The sequence below is a fragment of the Anoplolepis gracilipes genome, chromosome 2, assembly GCF_047496725.1.
Source record: "Anoplolepis gracilipes chromosome 2, ASM4749672v1, whole genome shotgun sequence".
In the NCBI taxonomy this organism is placed as follows: domain Eukaryota; kingdom Metazoa; phylum Arthropoda; class Insecta; order Hymenoptera; family Formicidae; genus Anoplolepis; species Anoplolepis gracilipes.
In genome coordinates this window covers 10327945-10349521 of record NC_132971.1, presented here as the reverse complement: position 1 = coordinate 10349521, position 21577 = coordinate 10327945, and the positions used below count along the sequence as shown (strand labels likewise).

General features: G+C 35.5%; 2 protein-coding genes across 2 annotated transcripts; both read right to left on the bottom strand.

The window, feature by feature from the left end:
* Positions 1-286: 286 nt before the first annotated feature.
* LOC140676572 (uncharacterized) lies at positions 287-12706 on the bottom strand. The gene is made up of 4 exons (XM_072911751.1): positions 12338-12706; positions 7922-8021; positions 3132-3260; positions 287-1353 (listed from the first exon to the last, which is right to left on the bottom strand). Exons 1-4 carry the CDS (start codon positions 12362-12364, stop codon positions 1154-1156), a joined length of 456 nt encoding a protein of 151 aa, XP_072767852.1. The 5' UTR covers positions 12365-12706; the 3' UTR covers positions 287-1153.
* Positions 12707-15510: 2804 nt separating this feature from the next.
* Positions 15511-21372, bottom strand: LOC140676566 (uncharacterized). The gene is made up of 2 exons (XM_072911741.1): positions 20715-21372; positions 15511-16349 (listed from the first exon to the last, which is right to left on the bottom strand). Exons 1-2 carry the CDS (start codon positions 21201-21203, stop codon positions 15741-15743), a joined length of 1098 nt encoding a protein of 365 aa, XP_072767842.1. The 5' UTR covers positions 21204-21372; the 3' UTR covers positions 15511-15740.
* Positions 21373-21577: the final 205 nt, after the last annotated feature.

Below are 21577 nucleotides of genomic sequence, written 5' to 3'. Positions count from 1 at the left end.
TATATAAAGAAAATCAATAATTCAAGGATTAATTAAAGAACTACTGCCTTTTTCCTGAGTTGAATTTTTTTCTGATCATTACGAGATAATACAACATAAAAGTGCATAATAAATTTTTTCTATATTTACAATGATGAGTATTTAATATGAATGTGATATCTCAGAGAATATAGGAATAACGCTGATAAGTAACAATAATACAATTATGAAACCAATTTAATTAAAACTTTTTATAATTTTTGTAATAATTTTAATTGAAAAACTTTTAATCAAAAATGTTAAATCAGGGCATTACGCTAATTTTTATATATTGAAAACAAGTATTTTAAAATATAATAAATATTAAGATTTTGATAATATTCTATTATTATAGTACGATTTGCTGTAATAATTTATTTGAATTATATATTTTCGATATCTAAAGCAAACCAATTCTTATGGAATAATTCAAAAAATTCTGAATGGCAAATTAATTAATTATTATATATCGAAAAACAAAAGCGACTGTTTAAAAAGGGATGAGTATTGAATTCGTATGCGATGTCAGTCTCACATAATTGGCAGTGAGTATTCTCGGAATACTATAGCCCGTCTTGGAGCATGAAGAACGGCATTTTTTATTGCGATCATTTAGACATTTAGGAGTACAATTAGGAGTATTATATACGATAGCGATCGCACATAATCTCACAATCAAATATATATATATATATTTTTTTTTATTTCATAGGAAGTTCATTACTCGATCTTTCTATTCTCTTTAAGAACACTGTTTTTATTTAGTCATCAATTTATTTAATTTCGCATTTATTTTCATTTATTTATAATCTGTTACTAGTCGGCAAATGCGTGAATATCGATCTCGTCGATCCTATTCTTATCATTTGTAATTTTTTTCGAAACGAAAGAACGAAAGGGAGCGAAGAATCCCAGGTTGTGGTGAATCGTAGTCGCTCTGAACTCCGTTCGAAAATTCCGCGATTACTCGTCCCGATGTTATACCGGGCATGCAAATACATATCGCGCGAGTCCGGAGATATCTGCGAGTCGCTTACAAACGCGATTTTCGCCTCTAGCACAACGGGAGACTCAGCTACTACTACTTTCATCATCGTCGTCGGAAGTTCCGCTCATCAAAAGGCTCTCCCGTCCGTCATTCTCGATCCTTGCTCAGATCGGATGGCAAGTCGCCGCAGGTGGACAACGTCGTTGTCGTCGTCGTCGTGGGCGACCTGGAGGCCATCCTGGAGGTCACCGGTAAGGACAATCCCGCCGCGCTCATCGCCACGTTCAGCGGTATTGTGATAAACGGTTGGCTCGATTGTGACGAGTTTGCTACCGATGTCACTGTACCTATAAGGAAGTTACAAGGGAAAAGAGCGCGAATGAGATATTCCATCATCGCGGAATTTTGTTGGACGTTATCTTCTTTTTTTTTACGCCTCTTACGACTTTTTCTATACTTTCGACGTGCATTCGCGTGAAAAGAAAAACAGAAAAATTATAAACAAATCAGAGCAATTCGTGATTTAGACCCGTATTCATAGTCCTGCTTCCTTGAGGAATAAGGATTCCTTGTTCCTCAGTCCACGTTTCATAAACCCTCCTTCATCAAACAAGGAACCTTATTGGCTCTCTTATTTCAAGGAAGGTTACGAGCTTCCTTATTAATATTAAATTAAATTAATTATTTATTAATTAATATTTATAAATTATTATAAATTATTGTCATTAATAATAATATATTATTATTAATATTATTAATTATTATTTAATTAATCATTAAATTCAAGAAAGTTTGCATATTTGGAATTAGTAACGAATATCATAAAAGGGTGCTGCTAAAAATCACTAATAAAAATCCCTAAAATATTCCTTCCTTTTAGAAGGAAGACTCGAGGTCCAGCTGTGAAATAAAGAGACCTTTGGATATTCAAGGAATCTTTCATGAAGGTTTTCTCCGCCCTTAAGATAAGGAAAGATTATGAATACGGGTATTATTGTTTCCTATTTGATCTCATATAAATATTAACTCTTTGAGCACGATAAACTTAAATATACAAATATATAAGGTGTCCCGTAATTGGTGAAAAACCTGCTAATGGCAGATTCTTGAGATCATTTAGAGATGATTTTTCTTCAGAAAAAATGTCGAGGTATCAATAATTTGCAAAAAATGATGATGTCCCTCGATATTTTCGCTGAAAGAAAATCGTCTCCAAATGATCTCAAGAATCTACCATTAGCAGGTTTTTCACCAATTAGAGGACACCCTATATATAAATACGTATAAATTTTTAATTTTCATCAATAAATCGCATTTTTTCATATTTCTCATTAATTTCTGTTCTAAAATTTAAAGTTTTCTAAAATTGAAATCAATTTGATGATTTCAGAATTCAATTAATCAGAGAAATTATCATTCAACGTATCAATCGGAACCGGAAGAAAAATAAATATAGAAAAACATCTGAAAAGATTGATAGATATTTTCCTTCTCTTATTCAATTTGCCAGTAAAAAAAGAAAACAAATAAAGAAAATATGTTGCTTATAACCAGTCAGTCGAGAAAAAAAAAAAGAAAAAACTCAGAGTCAAGGTATGAATGTAACATGTCTCTTTGTAACTGATTGCTTCAAGGAATATCATACTTCAATTAATTTTTTATCAAAACCATATTTATTTTCATTAAATAAGTACTCTTTAGAAATTTTGTATGTTTTATTTAAAAAAAAAAAAGCCGTCCTCAAAGAAATAAAATATATAAAATGCAGAGTTATTTTAACGCTCCATCGCCTATAACGCGATCAATTATGCAAAATCATTAGTCATAATCTACGCAATTATTCCTCCGGATGTTACCGGTGAATCAGATGAGTTGGAGAAGCGCGCGAGCGATTTCCAAGCGAATCCGTCGAGCTTGTCGAGTTTGTAAAACCAACTTTTCAAATTGTGCTCGAAATTCTTCGCGTAATGACATTTCGAAATGAGTACGGCGCGATAAATTGCGTAAAAATCTCGTACGTTCTTCGCAGCGGCAAAAAGAGAGAAAAAGGAAGAGAAAGAGAGACAGACAGAGAGAGAGAGAGAGAGAGAGAGAGAGAGAGAGAGAGAGAGAGAGAGGAACCTACCTCCGTCTTGCGATATTTGCACTGGTTGCCCGTTTTGTCCTATGCCGAGCAAGACCCCTGGACTGGGCGAATAAATGACACTCTGAGGCATCTGGTACATAATCCCTGCAGAGAACGAAGGCACATTTCCTAGGAAATCAAAGAGGAATTGAGCGTGTGAGTGACGTCTGACGGCGGCGATCGATTGTGATCGAGGGTGAAATTTTTATCGCGAGGGAATATACAATATCTCGAAAATAAAGCATTTTAAAGAAAAATGTTTCAAATAAAGGTTGTTTGGTTCGAAAAGCGCCATAAAATGATGCCATTGGTTTGACCTTGGATAGTCGTTTGAAGGTTACATGAAGGTCACATTGAATTTCTTAAACGGGACACCCTATATATTTTTGCATATTCTTGTAGCTTACCTCGAGAGCTTTCCAGAACACTGTAGTTAAATATTTTTTCATTAAGTATTTTTCGAGTTATGAGGCTTCAAAGTTGCAGTATTTTGACATCGAGTACGAAATATCTCGTAAAATATTAATTTTTCGATTATCTTATTTTAATACTTTTTAGCACATAATAACAATCATAAAAAAATACATGGTTGTTTCTTAAAAAAAATCGAAAAATTAATATTTTACGAGATATTTCGTACTCGATGTCAAAATACTGCAACTTTGAAGCCTCATAACTCGAAAAATACTTAATGAAAAAATATTTTATTATAGTGTTTTGGAAAGTTCTCGAGATAAGCTACAAGAATATGTGAAAATATATAGGGTGTCCTATTTAAGAAATTCAAGGTGACCTCCATATAACCTTTAAACGACTATCCAAGGTCAAACCAATGACATCATTTTATGATGCTTTTCGAACCAAACAACTTTTATTTGAAACATTTTTCTTTAAAATGCTTTATTTCCGAGATATTCGACCGTTTCCGGACTTTTTGAAAACCCTGTATGTATAAAATTCGCGGTTCGAATACACAGAAAAAAAGTGTCAAATCAAAACTTATATATATTCATGTGAATGCGTTTATTGTTTCATATATACGCATCAATTTATAATCTTCTTGGAATAATTTAAAAATCTTAAATTTCAACAATATTATAATCTTATTTCAATATTACAGCTGTCATTTCAAGGATAAAATAATTATTTTAACTCTAAGAAAATTATAATCTTCGATTTGACCATGTGTTATTTTCTTTTCAACATTTTTTCCTCTCCATTCAAGAAAATTATTCTTAAATAACAAGAATATATTTTTCTTGGTTAAACTATATAAAATGTCTTGATCCAAGTAAATTTTCTTTGTTTAACGCACTATAATCTCATTTCAAGATTTACATTTTGAAACTAAAGATATTGTCAAAATAAGAATATTCTTTTTTTTCCGTGTAGATATATTTTTAATTCTAATACGAGAAAAATAAATCCTTCCCAATTGGTTATATGTATTGAATAGACTTTAATGGATGGGATATGGGAATGTAAGATGTAGGGAGAGAGATATTATGTATATCTCCCTTATTTGTATCGAAATTGCGAAATGCGTCATTCGACATAACGTTATACTCGTTTTTCTCTCCGTTGGTATAGATGTATACGCTATGAGAAAAACTTAGGAATGGCGGTCGAGCGGAGACTTCAATTCAGACCACCCAGGTGCGAATCTGCGCTCTGATTCACCGAATCTCCACGTTTAACATAAATTATAGATATGCATATTTCTCAGAAAAATATACGGTAAGTTTTCAAGGACCAAATTATTGGTACGAAATGTAATATAATTAAAAAATAAAAATGTAATCTCTCCTTCGAAGATCTTCACGCGAGATTATCTTGATACTTTTCAAACTGATCTGAATTGACTTGCGACATATATGATACCATTTTATATAAATATACATATTTTATATAAATTTTTATATAAATTTATTTTACATAAATATACATAATTAAAATTTACATTTAATTATTTTTATACAAATAATATATATTAAAGCCTTCCAAGAGATATTATATTCAATATATCGATACCGATAATAAATACTTGAATCCAAGGGAGAGATGTGCATATTTAAAGATTAACTAACAAACAATGTGTTAGTAGAGCAAACATTTCCTTCTACCTTACATATTCAACTACGGATCTATTAGTCTTCAGAAAGTCATTATAAAATACACATCTCTCTTTATAGTTAGTGCTCGTTAAGTCGGTGTGAAGTGCGTCTGTCAGAAGTGCATCCAAAAACTCTCTCGGAAACAACCGTAGGATGCATGTATGTACATACAACATATACATACACGCAGACCAACACACACACACATACGAAAAGAAAAAACAAATCGTAATGTCTCTCGCGTACGCTTTCTGCATTCGAACGAGCAAACGCTCCTAATTAAAAGTGACTCGCACGGCGAACGTCCATCCATTCGCTCATGATAATGGGACCTCGCGCGCTTTCGTTATATACCGTAGGGATGTATTATACATTTGTTCGCTCTCTCGCGAATATATATATATATATATATATATATATATATATATACATACGGAGGGGCGTAACAACCGGTGAGATTATTATCGAATTGGAGCGGTGATCGCGAGGGGGGAAAAAAAAAAAAGGCCGGCGCGATAGAATGGCATCCACGCGACACATTAGCATCGATATTTATGTGTACACCTGCACCGCCGTGCCGTTTCTCGGCGGCGGCTTTCGACCGGATCCTACTTCCCAGTTAGGCAGCACGGTTGTCGTCTAAGTTTGGTCATCGCCGGCCGTAAGCGACTCCTTACGGGCTCCCTACACGGATAACCCCGTCATCGCTCGCACGCCTTTCGCATTTTAAAATCGCGTCCTCTCCCCTTCCCTTCTCCCTTCCCCCCCTTCCTCCTCCTCCTCCTCTCCTTTATCTCTCTCCCACCTTTTTCTCACGCTTCGTTCCTTCGGTATCCTCTCCCTCGTCAAGTGTCGACCTCCTCGCGGCTCCACCGGCGTGGATGTGTTTACTTGTCTACTGACTTACCTGAACAGCTGTTCATTATCAGCCGCGCGATGAGGTCAAGCGCGACGCAAATGGTATCGGCGACAATTGAACGTGATTAGCATCGAATGTCGCGAGGGAGGACGACCTGTTAACGCGCTAAACTGTTCTTCCTTAAACCCTTAAAGGTCACATCATTTTGACCCGTCGATATTTTGACAATATCCCGTAGGCTTTGAGCGATAAAAAAAATGTTTAACGTTTATTTTTTTAAACAAGCAACTATCAACTTGGCGAAGTGAGAGCCGTACGCGGATGTTGATGCGTAAATTTATTAGAAATTATATTTTTCTCTGAAAATTGAAACGTTCACAGGGCACGTATTTTACTTGATGCATTTCACCAAGAAATAGATTCTCATTTTTGAGAATTCTATAACCCCTCTTTACCTCCCCTAAAGAGACGGGTGGGTGAGAAAAAAATGTCGGGGCTCTTATTCGGCAAGTTGATAGTTGCTTGTTTGTAAATATTAACTTATATTCAAAATATTATTTTTTTAACTTTTGTTGGGTACATGATCATTTTCTACAGCCGTCAAGAAAGATATATAAATTTTTTTTGTACATTTTGTCAAGCACTCTGAGACAGCTGTAAAGACTGTGATAAGACTCGTACATGACAGAACAAAGAAAAAAAAATATGTAACCTACAAGAGTTAATTTACCTCTATTACCTCGCGATATCGATATTGATAGAAGCCGTGGATAATTGTTATTTTTCAAGGACAGGAAAATGCATTGACATATAACATATGCGCGGGTTGAAAATGAGTTCTATGCTAAAATTCTAGTTTTGTCACGTGGAAGGTCTAGTTCTCCATTTGGAACAGCGAAAGGTATATCATGAATATAATCACGGCCATGTGAATAATAACAGAAAATCGACGTAACCGCAGAACTTAATCTAACTAGAACCTCGCAGAAACTCGGTCGGTTAATAATTATGACTGCATAGTGGTGAATAATACGTGTTTACTCCGCGATAATATGACCGATGTTCTTTCGTTTCCTCCTTGAGGAAACCATATATAAATCTCGTCGTTTAAAAAACTCATTAATCAACGCGATCGAATCTAATTTAAAATATGTCATTTTTATATCCAATATATATTTTCTGGTCGAATATTTAAGAGCGTAAATAATAAATTTTCTACCGTTTTAAACAATCGTATATAAAATATTAAAAATCGTATACTGGATATTTATATTGTTTAATCAATCGAATATAGAGCTATTTATTGTCATGAAAAAATTCGTATTTTTATCGAAACAAAAAAATATATTTTTATCCAAACATGCGGGGGATATATAATATTATTAAAAAATATATCAGTCTCAAAATGTGCATCAGAAATGATGGGTATATATTTATTTCGACAACTTTTACTTTTTTTTATCGAGTTTTTAATTTCCTGAATCTTGAATATTTTCTTATCGAAACTCTGGACATATTTGATATTTAGCTCTATTCACAAAATAATTTAGCATCAGAGCAAAGATAAAAAAAATTGTCGCTCCCCTCAATCCATCACAAGAGTATGTGTATCGTAATACTCTTAGCATACTCTAGCTATATACAACCCTTAGGTTTTTTTTTTAAATATATAGAGTATTTTCTATATAGTTTCTATTTATTTTTACGAGAGAGAGATTTAAAGGAAAGGATGAAGAGTAGGCTTTCTAATCCAAGCACGGAGCTTTCGGGCTTATCCTGCGCATTCCGCTACAGTGGCCGCGCATAATGAGACTCACCCGAATGGTTATTCTTGAGAGGATCCTTAGAGTCACCGTCGCTGGTGTCGCCGTCGCTCTCGTTGGCGCAAATGTCAGATCTGGGCGACCCGCCATCCTCCTGAAATCAAGAAGAGCGTCGTAAGTCTTGGGTTATATCGAAAATACCTGCGAATTTTCGGCGAGATAGAGGAGGGATGACGGGGGATGGGGCGGGGGGGGGCCGCGAGGGAGAGAGGAAGAGCAGGACGGATAACGGGTGGAGGGGGGGGGGGACGACAGCGACGTCACTTTTTTCTCGCGTTTTTTCGTGACGAATCAGTAACGGACAACGGTCGCAATGAACGAAGGAAAGAACGTATACCATGCAACAAGGAGGAGAGCGTACCTATCAAACGTACATACCTACCTACCTACCTACCAACCTACCTACCTACCTACCTACCTACCTAGCGGACAGAGAGAGATGCGCGAGAGCTCTTGTCCGCGCTCCTTATATGGCCACATCTCTCTCGCAGACTCCACTCGCGCGAGTGCGCGCGATGCACTCGCGGAGGAGAGGAGATTCTCTCGCGAATTCGACCCTCTCTCGGCGGAAACTTTCTTCCCTCGCTTTGAATTTTTCTTTTTTTTTTTTTTTTTTTTTTTTTACGATATATTTTCATCTACCTGTATTTCGTCTGCTTCAATAATCATGATGATCATGATTAATTTTAGAAATTAATTTTGCTACATGTGATGTAAATATGAGGGAACTCTCTAAAGAGTTCTAAACCTAACCTAAAGAGTTATATACAAGGCGTCCGGTAATAATCGCCCTACCTCTTTAGGACTGATGAAGCAAGTCAAACTGAACATTAAAGTCCTCTACCATTTTGCGATTTTCGCAATAATTATTAAAATATTAATTAAAAACGTTCAGCGTATACTGAGCTTGACTTGCTCCATCTGCCCATGAAAGGTCGGGCGATTATTATCGGACACCCTGTATACTGTTATATACCTGCATTTTGCAAATATTATATAATCAAACTTTAATTCCTTTTGTTAAAGAAGCTGAAAAAAGATAGCATTTTCTGACTCCTCTTTCTTGCAAAAAATTATATAAACATCTTTTTTTAATTAGTAACGTAAAGGCTCTATAATATTATAATAATAAGCATAAAATATTTAGCAATAACATGTGAATATACAGAGGTAACTTATTACAAGATTAAGTATTGTAGTAACATCGCATCTATTTATAAAATTAAAATTATTGAATTGAAAGTTATAATCTGGTGTCACAACAATTCTGGCGAACGTTTCGATCAGATTTTTCTGATCATCTTCAGCGCATAAATGAAATTAATAAATTGAATAAACTATGTTAAAATAATTTACAATATACATCTCATAGTGTCATGTTAGAAAAATGTACGCTAATGAATCCTTATGGTTTGTTGACAATCTTTTTTTTTTTAATTACTTTTATTTCTAACAAAATTTTCAGCGACGACACGTATAGATACTTATATCGAGGGAAAGATGGAGAAAAAAAAAAGAGAGAGAGAGAGAGTTTGGAGAGACTATAAAAGAGTTTCCTCAATGAAATTCTATTGTCGAGTGGTTTTTTAAACGGGGGCACACATTTCCCATCTCGCAATTGATGCTAATTACCGTTTGATTCGGCAAAACTGTCGACGATACAAATGCGTGCGAATCGCGCGCGGGACGTCGAATTATCTACAAGAGAGAGAGAGAGAGAGAGAGAGAGAGGGGTCTGGAGAACGCGAGCGCGTGGTACCAATTGGAAAGCTCGAAAAGCCGGCACACGTTCGCTTCCGACTGTCACTGGTTCACGTATATACCGACTTTCCTACCCCTCCGCTGTTTCACCGCGAGCCGGTGTGTGTATACAGGTATACGTGTATAGAGAAGGCGCGACAAAAAGCAACATTCCTGACTCTTAAGTCGGACTCTATATAAGTGTCTGCCATCGCGAACATTGCCTGTATATGGCGACAACCGGGCTTTGACAAAGGTGACCGTATATGGAACTCCGCTTCCATCTTCCGTGCGTGCGTGCGTGCGTGCGTGCGGTACGTCTCTCTCCATCTTTCTCGCACGTGAAGGTATCTCGAGAGGTTTCCCTCACTCTCTGTCTCTCTCATTTTTGCCCCTCTCTCGCGCGAGGAGCGATACACCTGGATGCGTGCCTTCTTCGTCTGCAACCCCGGCGCTCCACGGAGCGTTCTTATTCCGTTAAATCATAAATCGTGCCTCGACCCCGAGGTAGCGAAAGCTCCACGCGTGTTTCCGGCACTGGGGTCACGTGAGTGTTCGTTAAACTCACCGGTTCACGCATCTACTGATAAACGAACAGGGAAGACGTATCCCTCTCCCCCCCCCCCCTCCCCATTAAGGATGAATAAATTAACGCGATCGAAAATCCATATAAATTTTCACTCGGAAAATTATCGCAATAAACATTAATCGATCTCTAACGATTTGCGAATTGAGGTTTGTCATCGAAATATACCTCTTTTTTTTTTTTTTGTTTTTTTTTTTTAGAGAATAATTCAGACCGCATATAGGCGTTTGATGTATTTGGTGAAGGTTGAAAAAGAATAAAAGAAAAATTTCCTGTAAAGTGCGTGTCGTTTACATACGCTTGCGTTTCTTACCCTTCGATTTCTACTTCCGGTTTTTCCTGGTTCACGCTTTCTTTAACGAACGCGTCAGATGCTCGACCGCTTAACTTTATTCTTGAAAATCGTAGAAGCATATAAAGTGAGACATAGAGTTTGCTACGTAAATCTTTCCTTTATTTCTTTTCCAGAGTGTCTACTCTTGTAAATTTCCGCAGGCTTCTCTAATTTTTTTGTTAAAACATCAGTTCAAAAATTTAAGAATTTTTAGATGCCACTTTGAAATGAGAGTTTAATTATTGTGTTTTTTTATTACGTCTTTTATTGATATGATTACAGAAGAAAAAAGGAAAAGTAATTCAAGTTTTGAATATTAGAATTGAAAAAAATTAAATAGTTTTTATCAGCATTTTTCTTCGCTTGTATAATGCTTTCATTCTTTCATTAAGAAGAAGGACAATAAAAACGCAAGTCACATGCAGATGTTCTACCCTATGATTATTGACTTTGCTGATTAGCAAATTGTTTGCAATATAATGATAAAAATATTAAAGAAGCAATTTTTAAAAAAGTTTCAATAAAACTCTTTGAAAATTCCCTTTAATTTCTTAACATAACAGAACAAATTTCCTGAAAGAATATCATATTTCCCAGATTTTTTTTTAGGTAGTAGACACCCTGATGCTTTCACAAGTTTGACAAGACAGAAAAGTGATAAAAGATAACAGAAATAAAAGAAGTGCCATGTCGATTGACATAAAATGAGATCTTGAAGACATTCAACGCATCAACATTTTATATATTTTGAGATACATAATATTCGTAATCTGTATTATAATAATAATTATTATTAACGCTATGTGCTAGTAAAAAAAAAAGAATATAATAAGAGCTATTTGCGTGTTCACCGCGTATGTGTGTGTAACGAATTAAATAGTAACACATCTGGCACTTTATTTCGATCGATATTATCGAAGTTACGAAACCACGAAAATTAGGCGCCAAGATCGATGCTTAATCTCCATTCGCGCACATCGTATCGTTATTATTACTATTATTATTATTATTACAGCTAATCGGTAAAGAGTACATTAAGAGAATAGCCGCGAATACTTGTGTTGAAAGGCCATCGATTATATTCCCGCTCCTGATTGGAACGCAAAACCTACCTTGCGTTTCTTCCTCCCGTATCTGTTTCGTGTTCTTCAAACTTCGAACGACGTTGCAATTATTGCCGAGATTGTGTGCCACGTGATAATGATACTCGATATAACTTACACGCTGGCGCGTTCTAACGCGCCATTAGAAATAAAGGAATCCCTAACGCGCATCGCGGAATGTTTTTGGACCTCTAAATATATCCCCGAAACAGATTGTCAAAAATAGGCATATATATCCGTCCGTGCCTGAGAAACGCGAAATAAGACTCCGACATCTTCGTAGACCGAAATCCCTTATTGTAGAAGACACGACGAACTCGCGCGTCGAGAAAAAAATTCATTTAATGAAAAACAATACGAAATACTCGAAAATAAAAAATTCCTCGACCTGATTAAACGCACTTTTTTTTTTTCAAAAAATTATCAATAATTAATCAAAAACGATGTCTTGTATAAAAAAAAAATTTACGTGTCGCGTCAAACATTTGACAAATATTTTATCTCCCGTAAAAATTACTATTTATTTCAAGATCAAAGCGTATATTATAGTTCGAATCGATAAAGATTTTTTGTTCTTTCGAAAATTATATCTAAATTAGCACGATTTGTATAAAAACAAAAAAGTAAGATCTTTGTAAAATACCTACCTGGCTCGCGAGAATAAAATGTGACATTTGAGCACAATGACAGAGAATCAAGTGACAAGGTTCGAACGACTACAGGGACTATATTGTCGAAGACGAGAAAGTATGTATATATATATATATATATATAATATATATATATATGTGCGTGTCTCTCTCTCTCTCTCTGTGTATGTGAATCTGTTCGTGCTATGTATACAGACGTAAAAATATATATAAATATTATCACAGTATTTTACAGAGTCGTTATATGCTCTATATGTACACAAATACTATAACAATAAGATATAAGACTAATCATTGTAAAAGCCGCATTATTCGCAGATATCGTTAAAATTCATATAATTAATATTATTATTATTATTATTTGTACTCTCTGCATGTCGACGTGCGCGGGAATAGATTACATTACTCTTTCTCTTTTTTTTTTTTTTTTTTTTTTTCTATACATCTAGTTAATCATCTCGAGGCCTGAGAGGCCCCGCTCCCTCGGGACTCTCCATTCCCGCTTTTATTTTTCTCTTATCTCTTAAAAATCTTCTCTCTGATTCTTGTTCCACAAATACACAAAATAATATAGAAATCAACAAACAATACATACACACATACGCATGCACAATGCCGATGGTGTCGCTGCATGAAGGAAACGGAGCGGAAGGAGGGGGGGGGGAGGAAAGAGAGGTGCGGATTAAATAAAAAAGGTAGTCTAAATACTAACTACTTATTCTACGAGAGAAAACAATCTCCAAATAAAAACTACGCATGCCAGTAGTAGTACACAACACATTATACAGACAAAAAAAAGAAACAATGGACGAGACACAACGATATGCTAATTAAAAAAAAAGAAAATGCGCAACAATACTAATTAATACATACAATACTAAGCGTGCATCGCCGGATTCGCCCGGACTCTCGCCCACGCCACCGATCCGATAGATGGAACATGATCATCGCAGGACGATTTCTCGAAAGAAAGAAAGAGAGAGAGAGAGAGAGAGAGAGAAAGAGAGAGCAAAGATCTTTGCTTCTTCGTGAGATAGAGAACCTTCCAAGAGCCCGATCGATCTTCCCTCATCGAGACGCAAAATAAAGTACACGGAAAAGGATACCGACGCGTTACGACTTACAATAATAATGTGTGCGCAATACACGCTGCTTTTCCCTAATAAATAAGAAAATACTAATGTCAATAAATATAATTTAAATTAAATAGAAGAAAAAAAACGCGGAAAAAAAGAGCTGTTGGACGAATGATTGCTAACAGAGTGTATTCGGTACTCTGTTATTACTCATCGAGTATATAATTCATCACACACGATATATACATATATATTTATGCTAATCTACTAATAATTAATTAATTAATATTAATATCTTTCCTCGCAATCTCGAATATATTTCTATTTATATTCACGACGTAATTCCCGCTGATATATATATATATATATATATATATATATATATATATATATATATATCTTCTTTTTAGTTCTTTATCTAGTGTCGCCGAGCTTTGAAGAGAGCTTTGCCTACAGCACAATAAGAATTTAACCGAAATAAAATCGCGCCGGATCAACCGATGATTCGGCCACGATTGACTCTTGAAAGCGCTAATGATGAACTCACGTTCCTTCATTATGTCTAATCTCGAAGAAATCACTTGTCTTTTCACATCTCGACGCGCGTTTCCACCCTTCCGCGATTTGTCGCACGCAAAGTCGTTTGAGACGCGCGATACTTTATCGAGATTCACCAATATACACGGATATAAAAAATGAAAAATATATATACATATATGTATATATTTAAGTAAAAATGTCGAGAGATTGGACTAGATTTTTGCACGCGTGGAATCGGCCATTGATACATGTGCGACCGAAATTGAAAAATACTTGATTTGTAAAAGAAATGATTTTCCCTCTCTTTCGCGTATATAATTTGATAAATACCATGTAACTCTACCATCCCTAGTGATGGGCATTTTCAATTGTATTTCATGTAAATTTTCATTCAATCAATTATGCTCTGTTTCGAATCATTTCGTGAATATTATCCTAAGTTATATAATCTTGAAAGTCTTGAAAGTTTCGATCGATCTTGAAAATCTCAAGTGATTCACTATCTCAATCTCTTATGCATTGAAGATATAAAATAAAATTTAATGTCAATGTTATTTATTTATAATATTCCTATACTTTTTACTTTCTCTCTCTCTCTCTCTCTCTCTCTCTCTCTCTCTCTCTCTCTCTCTCTCTCTCTCTCTAAAGTTCATTAAAAAAACATTCAAGCCTACTCAAGATCTTCAAGACCAAAAATTTTCAAATGCAATCAAAATTGTCAAGATATTCAAATTAAATTCGAATTGTTCACGATATATAAATAATATTTGAATTAATTCGAAACGTCTTAATTTTAATTTCGGTAACCACTAGTATATTCGTTAATAATGTAGCGTCTAAAAAAAAATTGCGTCAATGATATACGGCGTCTGAAGAGAAATTATTTCAATATTTAAAGATCATACGTCTTGCGTTGGCACGTGCTAAAACAATTGTGCGCCATTTCTCGAAAGAGAGAAAAAAGAAAGAGGATAAATATTAAAAATGATTAAAAATTAACATCTAAATACGAAAAAAAAATTGCAATACTCAAACATATTATAATCTATAAAAATATCAAATATATTTAATATATAAATATAATTTAGACGATACTCAATCGAATTTACTTTAAGCTGCAGTCCTTTTCGTCACTAAAAGAAATTCGCGAATTAAATCGGACTTTAATTCGACTAATCAAGTACGCATCGTCGCGCGATATTTCACAGAATATTATTAATCGTTGTTTTTTTTGTACACAACATAAATTGCACAAATTTTCTTACGCCGCTGGCTCGTGAATAACGGTCATCATTCTCGTCTAAGCGAATTCGATTGGATTGCATTAATACACACAAAAGTTAGCGTACGAAAATTTACACTGGTCTAAGTAATTAAAAAAGTAAATTAATTACTACTAAAAACTTTACTATTATTATTATTGTTAAATAATAATAATAATTTATACTATTATAATTATTTTAATGTTTTAATTACTTATATTTACATTGTAAATATGTACGATAACTTTTAATTGCGCACCAGTACGTAGTAGTGCATCCAACCGAGCGTTGTGATAAACTTGATCCGATCTGTCAAACTTATTAGACCTGTCAAACCTACCAGAGTATCGGCGCGAGATAAGCGTCTCTCCCCAATGTACTCGGATTCGCGGCGAATCGACGAACGAATAAATCGAGTCTCGAGACACTCGTCGAGAAGGCCGTCTAATACGAGGCGAAATGCGGCGACAACAACGGGGGACGGGGTGCGTAAGGTCGACGAGGACGAGACGCGAGCGCGTACTACCGTTGGGGGTGCGAGTGCGACATGTGGGGATGATAGGCGGCGTGATGGGGCGGCAGGGGCGAGGGGCAGGACTGCTGGTAGGGTCCTCCGGCGAGCATCGGGCCCGGGCTCGAGCACGGCACTAGGTGCGAGCTCGGCGAGCCGGCCGCCGCCGCGGCGGCCGCTGCGTGTGCGTGCGCAATGAGGTGCGCGTGCTGCGCGTGCGAGGGTGGCGCGTGCTGCGAGCCCGGTGGTGGCGGCGGCGGCGGGGGCGGCGGATGGGGCCCCGTATTCGGGCCGCCCGCTGGCCCGCCACCAGGATAGCCGGCGTGCAGCGAGCCACCGTGCGGCGAGCCGTACACCAATTGCCTTACTTTCTGCTCGTCGTCGGCAATGTTGTACGTCAGCTCGGTCTCCTCGAAGCCGGTGGCCGACATCCTCTGGTCGCCCGACGAGCCGGACGGCGGCGGGTCCGGGCTGTTGAGGCACGTCTGGATCAGCGCCTTGCCGGCCTCGCTCGTGATCATCGGCTGCAGCTTGCGCGTCGCGAATGTGTACACGTGACCGGTCTCGCTCGCCACCAGCAGCATCACCTGCGTGCCGGTCAGCGTCGACAGCTCGTATGCCTGCAAGTTAAGATATCACAGATCGATTTATCACCACAAGCAAACTAAAACAGTCAATTTTTATTAGCATCGCAAATGTCTTAACATATATATTTGCATTCCAAGAATAAAAATACACACACTACAACATCAAATACCTATTATATAATAGTATATATAAGTGAATAACGTGACTAATTATTTGCAGTATATTAATATTTTAGAATTTTAATATAAAGTAATTTATATTTTTTTTAAATTAAGTGTATCATAATTGAATATATTATTTTTGGTTAATTCCATGGAAAACAGATTTATTTACATTATATCGTCGAGATTGATATTTTATGGCTGATAACAACGACCCTTGGAATTTATAAAATTTTATTAATAATTATTTCGTATAATATATTTTTTTTCTTCGCGATAAAATAATATGGGGGGACTTGTTTAAATAAAATCTCAATGTCTCTATTTTATTTTTTTTTTTCGCATGATATTAATTGCAAAAGAAACATCAGTATATGAAAAACTATTGGATAAAAATTTTTCTGTTTGTATTTTACAAAGACAAATTAAAGCGCTTTATGTTGATGTTCAAAATGCTAATTAATATCAGAGTAAAAATGGCTTTCAATTTAAACAAAACGATATACGTACAACGGAAACTTGACCAATAAGATAATATCGCACGATCAGATAAACCTTTCAGTATAATCGTCATGTAATATATGTATACCTCTCATAAAACATATACATATACATGCAATATAATTTGTAATTCAGCATTCGTAAATGTTCAGAAGAATAAAATCGACCGGTTTTTTAATTATATAAATGTATATTATATAATTATATTATATATTATATAAATATATGTATCTAGGAGAACAAGAAAATTATATTATCGATATCTAATAAACTTTATCTCATCTTGTTATATAAATATTTTTTTTAAATAGTTATTTATCAAAATATTAAGTAAATATATGTGGAAAATATTTAGTAGTCAATATATATATTCATTATCTACATTCTACTTCAACATTGTACTTGTTGCAAAGTGAAAAGAAAAGGAAAAAATCCTGTTGTCATATCAAGGACACATATAATTTGTTCAGCGTTATGTTTTTTAAATAATGTATTAAATTATGATACACTTAATTAAAAAAAATATATAAATTACTTTATATTAAAATTCTAAAATATTAATATACTGCAAATTAGTCACGTTATTCACTTACATAATATTGTATATATAGGTATATGATGTAGTGTGCGTATTTTTATTCTTTGGAATGAAAATAAATATGTTAAGACGTTTGTAATGCTAATAAAAATTTACTGTTTTAGTTTGCTTGTGATAAATCAATTAATTACCTTCGAGTTGAATATATAATTGAACAACGGAACATCGTCTTATATAACATATATATAACTCCATATATAATCCATATGTACATAATGGTTCTTTATGATTTAATTATAAATCGATGTTATAAAGATATACGCAAAGATCTTGCACTGATCAAGCTATCACGCATACTATCTTTTATTGAGAATTAAAATTAGAAAATACATTTGTAACATGTACGATAATAATCGCTCGCATAATTAAAGTAAAAAATTTGCGAAACAATTGTTTATATTTTTTATTATAAAGCCTAAAGTCCGCCTATAAAATAATATAAAGTTAATTGGAAAATATATAAAGCGATACAAATCGGCATTGACGATATTAAATTACAATCAATCTTTTTGAAACTGTAATCAATTTCACGAACGACTTTAATAATTCGAAGAATATGCATCATCGCAATGTAATGCCTTATCTCAAAAACACATGTAGCCTATCTGTATTTATGCTAATATACTTTTCAAATGTTATATTCTTTTTAAATCTTACGCAAAATATGTAAAATTCATCGATATCTGTCCATCAAGGAGATGAGTCATTTGGTGAATTTTATTAAAGTAATTTGGATTGTGCCTCGCGAGAACGGTTAAAAACATAAAAAAATATAAATTCGACATGGATTCGTAATTAAAGTCTAAAAATTAAAGATTAAATAATACATAGCCAGATAATGTTTCGTATTTCGTAGAAATATATATACTTTGTTATTTATGTTCTTTGTGGACACAGTCTCAATGTCTTTAATCAAACATGAGATCATGAAGAGTGAATTTAATCGCTTCCGGAGCAACGCGAATCGCTTTAATTCAAAATCTTTCTCTCTCCTTTTTGCCCTCAAGCGATATAACTTTCATTCTGTTATTCCGAGTTTTATATTTTGCCGTTTTCTAAATTATAAACGCGTTATGTAAGAAAATTATATTTTTTATGTAATCTTGATTGATAAATTTTATATTTTACAAAAAGTAATTGAAAAAAAATCAAAAACTACAATTTTTCAAGTGATTATTAATACAATTTACGACCGCATTGTTACATATTTCATTTAAATACATCATGACTATTTACAAATAATAACGTTAAAATATACTGTACAAATTATGAACATAAAAAATAATGTAAAATTATTCAATTACTAGGTGCCTTTATTACATAATATTAAGTTGTTATTTTATTCTTCACGGACGAAAGAAAAAGATATTTGTTTAGTAAAAAAGAAATATAAACCCAAAAGCATATAGAGTAATAGACTGCAGACACATGAGAAAGAGAACGTATGTTTGGAACAGTCACTTTTTTTGTAAATAGTCAATTTTATTCAAAATTGATCTAATTGATTTGAAAAAATACATGTGACAGAAATATATATTAATATAAATTTTTTTAAATGATACATTTTTATCTGGTTTTCTTTTAAAATATTTTAAGATATATTTTAAAAGAATTAGATAAAAATATATATGGTAATCTTTGTGTAATAGTATGTAATAAAAGAAAAAAAGAGAGAGGGAAAAAGAAAGAGTTATTGTAAAAAAATTAATAAGAAAAGTGTACGATAAAAATAACTAAAAAAGTAAAATAGGATAAAAAAAATTTGAAGAAAATCTTTTCAAGCGTAAATCAGCAAAATAATATGGCAGAGTACAGAGAATGAGAGATCGATATCTTATCAGATCGCAATAAGAAATATATGAGAAGGAGAGAAAAAGAGAGAGCTCTAATAATTAATGAAAAATGAACACGATTGTTAGACATCAAATAATTTCTAAACCATCATAAATCTCCTAAATTTTTGTTCGTGAAATTTTCTAAAAAATATGTCGACACAAAAATTATTCTTTTAAAATATAATCTCATAATTTTTCATTATATTTTACAACCAGTCGACCTATAATTTCGTTTAGATTTCAATACTACCTAGATAGCGTGAAAATTATTTCTGTATTTATTTTTGGTTGTGGAAAAATATATGATGGGTGACTTAACGTTTACATTTATCTTTATTATCATTTATCTTACGGATCCGTAAATTAAATCCGCGTCACATAATTATTCGGCTTTTATCACACCGACGGAATTCGCGCGCGTACTCTGATTTTAATCCATTTCACGCGCGTCGGATTCAAAGGAGTTATACAATAACATTGCGCCGACTGAAATCTCCGGATTAGGAAACTGAGAAACTCTCGTCTCTTTTAAATTGCAGTCCAATCTTCGTGTCCCCGATAGAAAAACACAAAGCTAATCAGAGTGAACGCCAACTGCTACCTCGACGAGCGAACAAGCGACCCTAGTTCGCGCGAGGCGAACAGACGCGCTGTCACTGATGACGTGCGCGCCGAAGGTCGCGGTGTACCATAAATCGGAGAACCATGTGAGAAACGTTGATATACTCTCTTGTTGTCAATTTTTATATTATTTTCATGGAGCTTCAAACATACGCTTTCTCTCTTTCTCTCTCTTTCATTCTCGTAACCAAGTTACGCGACGCGACGCGACAATTTCAGTGACATCGTCGTCGTCGGCGAGTGATTTTTTTTTGTATACGCATTGTTAAGTCGAATAATAAAATTTATTTTGTATTGCGTAAAAAATAAGGGCAAATATATAACAATAGGCGAGCAAAGATTTTTTGTTTTAGTTTTAGAGAAGAAAAAATGTGTAGATATAATTATTCAAAATATAAATTTTAATATAAATAAATGGAAGTTTTCAATACTAACTAAAATAACATTCGTGATAAATAATATCCGTAAAAAATACAGTTGAAAAAATGACAATTGTTCTTACGAGTTGTCAAGATTTAAATAATCGAGAAAATTAACGTTAAGTCTCGTTATTACGTTAAATACAATTTGAAAGAAGAGCGGGAAGAGAAAGAGAGAAAGAGCAGCTTTTATATATATATATATATATATATATAGACACATACAGAGCGGTGTGTAAAATTTGTCATACAAAGTACGTACCTTCTTCATGATGCCGGTCTTCCTCTTGGAGAACGTGGTGTACCGCCTGAGCTTATTGTCGATGTACTCCATTTTAATTTTAACCCGACCCTTGGTCTTCTTGCCGTTCGAGGGGGGTGACTTCTTGGGCTGACCGAGGCTCGTGAAGGATTCGTCGAGATTGTCGGGTACGCAGTCAGCGGGCATGCCGGGCATGCTCTGGGAGAGCGCCTGCTGCCTCGCCGCGGCGTTATTACCGTCGTCGCCGTAGCAGACGTCGGACGTGGTGCGCTTGATACCCCGCTGGACGGGGCCACCGGGGACGCCGGGCGTCGCGGCGCCCGCGGTACCCATCATGGTGGCGCCACCGCGGCCCATCTGAGAGGCCGCCGCGGCGAGCTGGGAGGTGGACGGCCGGCCGTAAATCTCCGCACCAGTATCGCTGCCGATCATCCCCATGTAGCCGAGGCTCGTGTACCGACCGTCTCTTCCGCCGCTAGGGTTGTCCATCGCAGGGTCGGCGCGCACATTTAATCCCTTCCCCACGACGGGATGGACGGCGGCGCGTCCTCGGCTGCACGGAATCGCGTGCGGAACTCGGCGCAGTGTCTCCCACGTGATCGTTCATCTAGAGGAACACGGGACAACAACGCGCACCGCACGAGCGCTCCCCGCGAACTGAATGCGCGCGCGGAGCGCGGAGCCGGAGTATCGTAACTTGACCTACGTGCCTACGGCGGAGATGCCTCCGCGTGCCGCGTGTCGCCGCGAGACTCCCCACCATCGCGCTTACAACGCCGCGAGAAACTAGTCCGCGGTAACGCCACGGCCGTTCCTGGACGGGGATCCGCGCCGAAATCCACGTCGAAAAATCCGGCGTACCT

Excerpts from the sequence above, each read along its gene's own strand:
- LOC140676566 (XM_072911741.1), bottom strand. The coding sequence starts at position 21,203 with ATGGACAACCCTAGCGGCGGAAGAGACGGTCGGTACACGAGCCTCGGC. Across the intron at positions 16,350-20,714 it reads AGACCGGCATCATGAAGAAG|GCATACGAGCTGTCGACGCT; the intron begins GTACGTACTTTG and ends CTTAACTTGCAG.
- LOC140676572 (XM_072911751.1), bottom strand. The coding sequence starts at position 12,364 with ATGTCACATTTTATTCTCGCGAGCCAG. Across the intron at positions 3,261-7,921 it reads TCTCAAGAATAACCATTCGG|GAAATGTGCCTTCGTTCTCT; the intron begins GTGAGTCTCATT and ends TTGATTTCCTAG. Across the intron at positions 1,354-3,131 it reads GCAAATATCGCAAGACGGAG|GTACAGTGACATCGGTAGCA; the intron begins GTAGGTTCCTCT and ends ACTTCCTTATAG.